Source organism: Pieris napi, chromosome 2 (assembly GCF_905475465.1).
Source record: "Pieris napi chromosome 2, ilPieNapi1.2, whole genome shotgun sequence".
Classification (NCBI taxonomy): domain Eukaryota; kingdom Metazoa; phylum Arthropoda; class Insecta; order Lepidoptera; family Pieridae; genus Pieris; species Pieris napi.
The window spans coordinates 2,702,266-2,712,417 of NC_062235.1; the positions used below are offsets into that span (position 1 = coordinate 2,702,266).

Genomic DNA, 10,152 nt, shown 5'->3' on the forward strand with positions numbered 1-10,152 from the left:
GATTATATTACTGGGTACATTTTCTTAAGGCAAGGCCTTAAACAGAACAGGCAATACGAGAAATTCATAACCAAAAACATACAATGCTATGTTTCATACAGATACAGTGTATGGTAATTGATTGCACCTGTATCAACCAACCCAATACAAATAGATATTATGTGTATGAATCAAATAACATATTTCAAATAAATAGATAGCTTATAAAACTATGTGTAGTACGGTTCATTTTTGTGATATATCGTTCCAAATGTGTAGGATGTTTAGTTTTTAATAATAAAGTTAATTGATTTTTTTCATAAGTAAAGATGCTATAATAATTTGAGTGTAAATTTTGTAAAGCGCTCGGAGGCTGAGAGGCTCTGTCGGATTACAGCGGGGAGACGTCGAAAAACAAGAAGGCTCTACGGAATGCAAAGTGGGGGCTTATCTTATAATCATCGAGCGTGTCAACTTATTAATAAAAATCATATTTCATGAGTTCTCGCTCCGGGCCGGCGACGCGACAGGCATCATAAAATTTGCTTTCAACTTGCTCGCTGTATTTTAAAGTAGACAAGCTTTATTGAATCCCTGAATATTCTAAGTTAATTTTCAGTTTTTAGTACGGATGTTAAATTCATATTTTAAAAATTTAAAACATTGCTTTTCTCGTATGCACTAAATAATTCATAAAATTTGTATAAGTTGTTATTGGCTAATTCAGCATTTTAATGCGTAATAAAAGATAGGGATTTGTATTTTATTGATTTGTATGCAGTATTTGAATATCCGTTAAAACCATCAATTTACGTATTATATATATCTACCCTATCATCTAGTTGATGACCTGGTGAACTACGTATCACCTACATATATATTTATGTCAAAACATATTAAATTTTTATTAAAACAGACCAAAGAGGACCTCATACTACAGCTATGAAACAAATTTTGAAGACATCTATAGATTTATATGCAGAAGTAACAATTCTTTATTTCTATAAAGACTAAATACATCAAATATTTTCCAGCTAGGAACAGTATTATTTACGTTTCACACAGCTTAAACCTTTCCGAACTTCCACAAATATTTGGAGTTTTAGACAAACGAACAGCAAGGCATTTTTATATATAAACAGATATAGTCATCAAAACTACTAAAGTGATTTTTTTAAATATTATTAAAAGATTTTTAGGAAATGCATTATTTCACTGTTAATGAAACTAAAAGTTTTGTAGAAGTTGAGTAGTTTGAGGTCCTAAGTCAACATTTAGGTTTGTTCCTAATCTTCTAAAATTACCACAAATTGCTGTTAAACTTTGAACAAACATTTTCAGCGGCTTATCGTGTATGATCCTATAGTACATAATACATACATATATATATATATATGTTTTCATTCATCTCAAAATCGGTGAAGCGATTATAATAGAGTTTTAGAGAAGATTTTTTGATTCGCGAATTTGCGGCATTACTGGTAATAAGTATAATAATACCAGTTTAAAATATGTTGCAAAAAATCCACGTCGTACTTAGGGTTATCATAACGTTTACTTTAGAAGACACAGAATAGGTCTAATTGGATGCTAAAAACATCTTTCATTGATCTTTGATTTCTTGAATCAGACGCTAACAAATCACGTATTATATTTTGTAGCTGAGAAGAACCGTTGTTTAGATTTGAAATTATAGCTGTTTATATAGGTGGATAAAAAGTTCTGTTTTTAGCTTATCATATTAGATATTTTATTGAGAGTATTTTATCCAAAGTCAAAATAAATTTGTTTTTGTCTAAATTCACGGGTTTCTTGAATTATCGGAAACGTTTTTGTTTTTTTGAATTTTATAAAAATGAGTGTGAATTCCGAAAAAATTGTTATGTCAAATCTTTTCTATTATGGGCAAGTAGTTCTACCGAAATAAATATTGTTTTACCACAAAACTCTATGGCATTGGCACAGTAATAATGTCGTGCTAAAAGTACTATAATATACTAGTTGACCAATCCCAATCAAGCATTTTTTACATTCACCCTAATATTTTACGGAATAGTGTCAAAGATGTGGTAAATATAAATGTGTTGAAAAATATTATATATATGTACAATGTACATAACTGTTAAAGGTATCTAAGAAAGTTCAAACAAGACATCGGTTCAAACAAGAAGCGAATTATCGCACCATCTTTCATAATCGTAGGATTTAAAAATCTTTTATTAATGTATCTAACAGGGGTTGATGTAAATCTCAAAGGCCGTTTTAATGGACGCATAAAGGGCACGATTTCTGTCCATTAAATACCTTTTAAACGTTTGATCCTTTTTTATATTTGCTACGCTGATACAACGGGCAGATTTCGGAGGTCATGTTAATTAAGCGTGTTGACAAAGCTATTGATTTATATGCTATGTAGTCGCATGATTCAGCAGTACTTTGTTTCTCGTTATAAATGAATATAAACATTATTATAGTCAGGTGGGGTAAATGCATGAACGGGGCAAATGTTATACCATTACTTGAACTGTTTACACACAAAAGAAACTAGTGCTGGCATCTCTTATACACGTAAAGTACTTCTTGCACTACACTCTGACAACTTATTGAATCTGATGGATTGACAGATTTTCACCAATCTCGTTGCAATAAAAACCAAAGTATATTTTAATTTTCGTATTTTATTGCTATTACCCCAGATTAGTAACTATCTACACTATTAGAATTTTAAATTTCATTTTTACATTTACTCCTTTACATCGGGAAAATGCAATAGAAAGTTAATCTGTAATCATCCATAATTAAATATAATTACATCAAACAAAAGCCTAAAACATGTTTAATATTGATAGTAAAAATTATTTGTAAATTGTAAAAGACCACAAAATAACATATAGATGAATGTGTCAATCTAGTTATGGTACTCGCATTTACCCCACCTGACACTACACACACACTATACACACCTAACACTCGTCACACAGATTCGACAAATTTGGGCCGTCTTGAAAGTCTTTTGGGAGTTAATACCCAAGATACTTCTTGGGTTCTTGCCGCCTCGCAATGTGCATAAAAGAGATGTTGTTCTTTTGATACGGATCGCCAAGAATTAATCAGTATAAGACTTCATCGAAGCATATAGATTATAGACCTTTGTAAATAAAGTTTAAATAATAATAATTTAAATAAACAAATAGATTCAGGCTACCTACCTCAGACAATTTGGTTCATTTATAGACACAGGTTCGTTTTTCAATAATATAAAAATAAGCGGACGAATCCGCAATAAATTGCAAGTTACTTAAAGTTATTTTATTGATCCAAGTATTCGTGTGAAGCTGTTACGATGAAACGCGACAAAAATACAGAGATCAAAAAATATAATTTGAAATAAAAGTTAACGTGGAGCGGTCACAAGTTTCTTAATTAAAACTTAGGTCAGGCCACGCTGGGGAGAGATCTTTGACCCACAAATAAATAAACGAGCACTCGGCACTGTCACGATTCATCTATTTGTCTAAAAGAGTTTATTTCTACAGACGGGTCTGGTGTCTCGTAATGACAGTGATTGAAAATTACTTCTTATATAAAAAAAATAAGTATGGGCATAAGAAGAAAACGTTTGTTTTTATAGTTATATAAGTGTTGTATGTGAAATATTTTTTTTTTTTAAATTTTAAAATTTGTGTGGAATTACACGTAAAATAGGGCGTCTATTAACTTTGTAAAATGTCTCTGTAACACAGTATGAGTTTAACCTGAACTTTTCACTAATTCAATTTTATATTTGTTCGCAGCACTCCATGTTATACTTCTTCCACCACTATGAACTGCCCGTGATACAACAGCAGGCTCAACTACAGCAACTCTTATTGCGTACCCATCATGGAACATTAGGTGGGATGATGGGCTTGGCAGGTATAGCGGCTCTGGCCAGCGGGACTGCGTACCACGATGCCCCAGGAACTGGCACTCAAGCGACACCCCCAACTACTCAATCTACGACCCAAACTGTACCAAACACAGTGCAGTCTACCACCCAAACCTCTCCCTCTGTATCTACAGTGCAAACTAATACCACTCATACGGGAGATGTTATTTTCTCCCGAAACATAACAGAAACTAACGCTGCGGGTACCAACACTGCATCAACTAATACTGAAGACAGAGCCGTGGCCACTTCTGATCCACCATTAAACACGCTTAAAAAATCTAGCACTTCCGACGAAGGTATCAAGATAGAAGAAATCAAAAGAAAAACATCTAATAGCGACATTCAAATAATACACAACGAAAATAGTGTAAGCCTTTTGGATAATGCTAAAAATGTAACTCCAGATTCTAATGAGCCAAGTGAAAACTTTGGCTCCGTAGAATCTCCGAGTTTGACTCTTGATCGTCGACGCAAATTCGTAGCGCCCGCAACTAATGACCCGGTTATACCGGATGTAACTACAAGAGTCGCTCCCAGAGCTTCGCCTGAGGCTGACGATCTTATTTAGCTTCATTCAAAGCTTTGAAATCGTATTTAGCTAACAGCGACTTCACATATGATACAAAAAGTCATGCAGAGTAATAGGGTACTTTTAGCAGTTAGGGATATGGATTAAGTTGTCATTGATTTGGAAAATGCGTTTTTTCAAAATTCATGTTTTTGAAATTCGGACGCAACGTTGCAGAAGGATGGCGTTGAAGTATGTAAAATTAATACACTTTGAAAAATAAAAGGGATTTCTAATGTATTCTATTAGGTTTGCGTAAATTTTTGCGACAAACAGCTTTATTTCAACGAAAATTCTCAATAACAAAACTTGTTTTGAATATTATGACGATAAAGCTCAATAGGTTAGAAATGTCAAAGTTGCAAAATCATTTGGTTTTATGAATCCATTGGATAGCAATTGAGTGGTATTGAGCAGGTGTTCATCCAATTTTTATTAAGTTTAATTTCAAACATTTATCACGTGGTTTAATATCAAGAAGAAATGAGTAATTTCCAAAAAAAATATCACAAATGTGTCTCATTAATGTTTTAGCTCAACACTGCTCATTGCTGGTCCGTATTTCAAAACGTCACGAGTCCGTTGAGTGATGACATTTAAATCAAATTTCGTAAAGAAAATATAGTTGCATTATTTTGAAATCTTATAGACTTTGGTTTTTGCAAATACCAATAAAATATTTTTTTTTAAACTGGTTGACAGTTCTTTGGTTGACGTTTTGGAAAATGGACCTTTTGATTATTTTTTTATTAAGGTGATGTAATGAGTTAACGGAAAGGTGATTGTAGTGTAAGACTTCACAGCAAGTGTAAATAGATTTTAATGTTTAATTGTTTCTAATTGTGTCAAATTCATTAACACAGTATATAGGAACAGTAGTGAGTAAAAAAAACGCTTGAAGATGCGTAATCCGGCGCCTACTAAATACTAGATTTTTGTACCCCGACAATTTTCCATAACTTCTTTCAACGGTTAGACTTTCATAGTAAATAGAGAGAGAGAGACTTTAATACTAAACATGTTAATTTAGCATTACATTGTTGTATTGTTGTACAATAGTATTACTAAGAAACCAGTCCCAATTCCATTATAGTTTAATTTAAAGATTTTCCACACTTGATTACTACATCTGAATGCGCACCATATGAAGTCTAAACAGCAGGTACTTGGTGCATATTTAAAATGTTTGATTGACTTTATTTGTATTTATCAGTAGATCTACAGTTAATCAGTATATCAGTAGATATAGCCAGATTTTGTAGGCGCTGAGGCGTTTTGTGTCATGGTATTGTTGGGATCTATGTTCTCATAATCTATGATTAGATTGCGTTCATTCATTTAGTTATTAGTTGCATTAAATAAGTTTTCATACAAATGTATTTTTATTAATGTGCTAAGGCCCACTTTTATTTATTCTGTATTGAGGGAAGGAAATAAAATTCATTTTCATTCGAATCTGGTTTATATTTTCCAAATATCTTAAACGATTAATATACATATTAAAATAGTTAACTTAAACTTATATATTATGACATATACCATCATTGCTGACTATAAGCACCTCTATATGTTAGAAGCAGTGGTCAAGTGGCTTCAGCGTGCGATTCTCATCCTTGAGGTCGTAGATTCGATACCAAGGGTCTTTCTGTCTATGTGCACATCTATCACTCGCTCGCACGGTAAATGAAAACATCGTGAGGAAACCACCATCTCTCTAATCCACACATGTCTGACAAGACAAAAGGCTGATAGGCACCTACTTGTGAAATACAAATAATCTAACAAACGAAGAAAATCTGAAGCCAATAATTATATAACCATCATATTAAATAATAAACAACCTTGCATCTTGTCAACTTTGCCCATTTTCACGATATATACAATAGTAGTAAAATATTCTTTTAGCTTTCTATAATATACGTGTATGGGCTAGTGTAAATTGTTCATTTATTTATTTATTAAGACATTTACACTACTTACATTCAACATTTTAAAGAAATAGTATTGCAAACAAGGTTTTTGAAAAATTAAAAGAAATACAAACATGATCTTATGCTTAGTGTAGCCGCCGCCTATACCACATAAATGAAGTAGCTAGTCTAGTATTTTCTTTGAACACGATAAAAATTTTTTTATGATTCTAAGTGTTTATAATAACAAATTTAACGATCATAAGGTTAATATAATTTGCTAGAACAAGAAAAGTTAAAAAGAAAGCGAAACTCACAACAGACAACAAGTTGTGTTCCATTTTTAAAAAAGTAATTTTATACTACATAAATATGTATTGTAAGTAATATAATATTTTTTGTATTACAAATTTCGAATACAATACATTTAAATATAACGTTCTGCTGTGGATTCATGGTTTCGATGTTTCCCGTGGCCCTTGGCGTTTACTGAAGGCAAGTACCTGAGAAAGAAATTTAACATTTAAACAAAAACGATCTTGAGCTTTTTAACTCGAAGGTAAAATAAAATAATAATTTAATTGTATTTATTTGCTTCTTTTGTATTCACAGGTGTACATGCTGCAGGTATTGTCCATCTTTGTGAGAGGCTGGTCCCATGATAGGAGTACAGAGGTCCTTTGAAAACATTGTCACCAGCCTGTCAACGCGGATAGAAAATGCGTTTAAAATTAAATAATAGTATTAAAAAAAATGATTTAAATACCTATTTACTGAAAAGCAAAAATTTTTGGGTCTCAAAAATCTATAATCTGTTACCTGGACCGATCCCTAAATCGGAATATATGACTTGCTTCCCAGAATTTTATGGACAAACATACTCGTCCACTTACGAAACTTAAGTTATTGGAAACCTATGTAGATCTCATATGATATTGGATTGTATAATATTAATCTAATTCTCAAATATTATACAATTCCAATATCACGTAGTACAAATGATAATATTTTTTTGAATCGATGATTTTCTGGACAATTGGACAGTACGGGTACATATATGTACTATAGGAATATATGTGTTATTTATAAGCTCCTACAGATACTCTAGATTATTTATTCTTATTGAAATATGAAAGTTATTTGAATACATTTTCATTATATGACAACTATGGCATATGCAAATTGTATTAACACTTGGTGAAATACAATTTATTGAATACGTTCGCAGCTATGAAGCAGTAGCCAGTTTCATTCTTCGTTCTTTGAATCTTCTGTAGTTACCGAAGAATATCTCCTTGTCAGCTACGTGTATTCTCAAGCAATAACATCTCGTAATGTGTGTTAATTCCCCAAGAATACGCGTGACCTTCAAGTCAGATTGTTCTTTCTTCTTTGCAGTCTTCTTTCAGGTTAATTGTGAAACGCGATACTGTGCTGCGTGCCTTAATATGTAGTTTACAGATTTTATATTATATTAATAGCATGTACAACAGAAAAAAGAAAATATGTTAGTATTACTATTAATTAGGTTGAAGAAGCTACATATTAATTTACATTTCATGCATGAAAACAGTTTTATTTAGGTTTTTAAACTATTGTAATCTCAACACATTTGTCACAGAGACAATTTAGTAGGGTTGCTAACCCAATGGTTGACCAGTAAAGCGGATTAGTTGCTAAAATGTTCCATAAATAAAGTTTTATTAATTTGAGCTATAACAATTTTGGGATAATTATTCTTTATTACGTAATTAAATGAACTAGGCAAAGATATATCTATATATATAAATATATATGTTTTTACACCGGCTTAAAGTTAAAATTTCAAAATACACCATAAGCTGACCACATCACCCCAATAACTGACCATCAGATGTACCAAAACCTGACCACTTAAAAACGGCTAAATTCAAAAGGGCGAATTGCTAAATCACCCATAATATTGTAGGACAAGAGGTATTTTTAAAGAAAAAATTATGATTTGTCACACAAATATTATATTTTTCTTTATTATTATCAGCACTCAACTGACTTTATTGCTTTTTTTGTTCTTTTAGTTTGTTTGCTTTTCTTGACTTTGCTCTCTTCGCATACACGTTTTCGGATTTCTATTTTTCTATTATGCTCCTCCTTTTCATTTTCTTTCGCCAACCAATAATCTTGCCATGTTCTTGAAGTGGTGGCGAATGGGAGCCGTTCCTTTTTGGGTTTTTTTATTGGAGAATCTGAGGGCCATATTATTTGGTTTGCAAAAGCAGGACTGACTTGTTTTTGCTTTTCAGCCAAAATGAGATTTCTTGTAGAATTAGAGGATTGCTGTTGAGCTGCCGGAGATGTTTTTGTTTTTGGAGGATAGCATTCAAAAAGCTTTTCAGGTGACCGAGGCAAGACCCGATTACAAGATCGGGTTGGAGTTTCAGACTTCTTTAATAGATTTTGAGAGTGTAGTATAAGATCTGGTGGGAGTTTCTTCCATATCAGGTAAATATTGTACTATAGAGATCGTACTACTACATCTGGTACACAAAGAATGTACAAGAACGAATACAAAAAGCCATCACCAGCAGCAACCACCACCTATCTCACCAGTTAAAAAAGGCCAGCTAAAGATTACTACAGTATTCAAGGACAAAGCCTAACCATAAGTTAAATCCATAGCACCAGCCTGGTCAGCCTTTAGAAGTTTCTAGTTAGTCGCATATAGGATTAAGCTTTTTTAAATCTATTGCCTAATTTAAGACTCAACTTCGATGAAATAGTATTTAGGATAATATGCAAGGTGGACAGCTTTAGGTTAGTACTTAAAAGCGTAGGCTAACTTAGGCTTGACAACTCAAGTTTTATTGAAAACATTGCCCTGGTCAGCCTTTGGAATCAAATTACATACAAGGCTGGGATAAAATATATAAGTTACCTAGCTTGATATTTATATAATTCCAATAAAAAGGTTGAACTTAGTCGGTTCCATAACCTGACCACACTGGTCAGCATTAGGCAATATTGCATTTTCGTTGTTCCAATAGATGACCGTCATTAAAAAAACCGTGTTACACAAGAAACGTCATAAAAATTGTTAGGGGTAGCTAGAAACATAACCCATAACCTACTCTGACGTATAGTTGATCAATTAACATCAAAAACATTGAAGATGGATTAGAATTACCAAAGCAAGAACAAATTTAAAGTCTTAGCAAAAATGGGAGCACTTACGCGGCGCAATCTTTGCAACAGAAAAACATCACTTTTTTCCACCAATAGGAAACATCTTCGTGCATGAAATGTCAGATAAAGTGTTGCTCTAGTAAAAAAAAATACGACTACAATCGGAAATTGCCATAATTGATTAAAATTTTAATATTGGTACATTTTGGTCAGGTATTGGTGCTTGGTCATCTATTGGGTCAGTGACCCTACGCGAAGAAAGTCGTACGGGCGTACGAAGTTATTAATTTTATTACAAACAAAATTTTAATGCCTTAGTAGACTTATATGGCGATGATTAATACCAATTCCAACGGTAATTGTAATCCGGCACACTAATGTGGATGCCCCTAAATATGACACAAATCAATATTTGCGAGTACTTATCTATAAATTGTCATCCGAGCATGACCGGGTTTGATCGACGCGAGGAGGGCAGCGGGGCTAATCGCCGAACCACGTGCCGTGTCACGAACCATCCCATCGTCACATCCGGGAACATAATCCGGCATCCGGACATCCGGATACAGACTGCATCGCCCGGATTTAACTGCGAACGAAAC

General features: G+C 32.9%; 1 protein-coding gene across 4 annotated transcripts in view; it reads left to right on the plus strand.

Annotated features, from left to right (window-relative positions):
• The window catches only part of LOC125057355 (membralin), a 117,633-nt gene extending 111,780 nt beyond the window's left edge, over positions 1-5,853 (plus strand). For all 4 annotated transcript variants that reach the window (XM_047661010.1, XM_047661033.1, XM_047661025.1 and 1 more), the window contains exon 11: positions 3,774-5,853. In XM_047661010.1, coding sequence (XP_047516966.1) covers positions 3,774-4,478 — 705 coding nt within the window. In that variant the 3' untranslated portion in view covers positions 4,479-5,853. The remainder of the gene's footprint in view (positions 1-3,773) is intronic.
• The last annotated feature ends 4,299 nt before the right edge of the window (positions 5,854-10,152 follow it).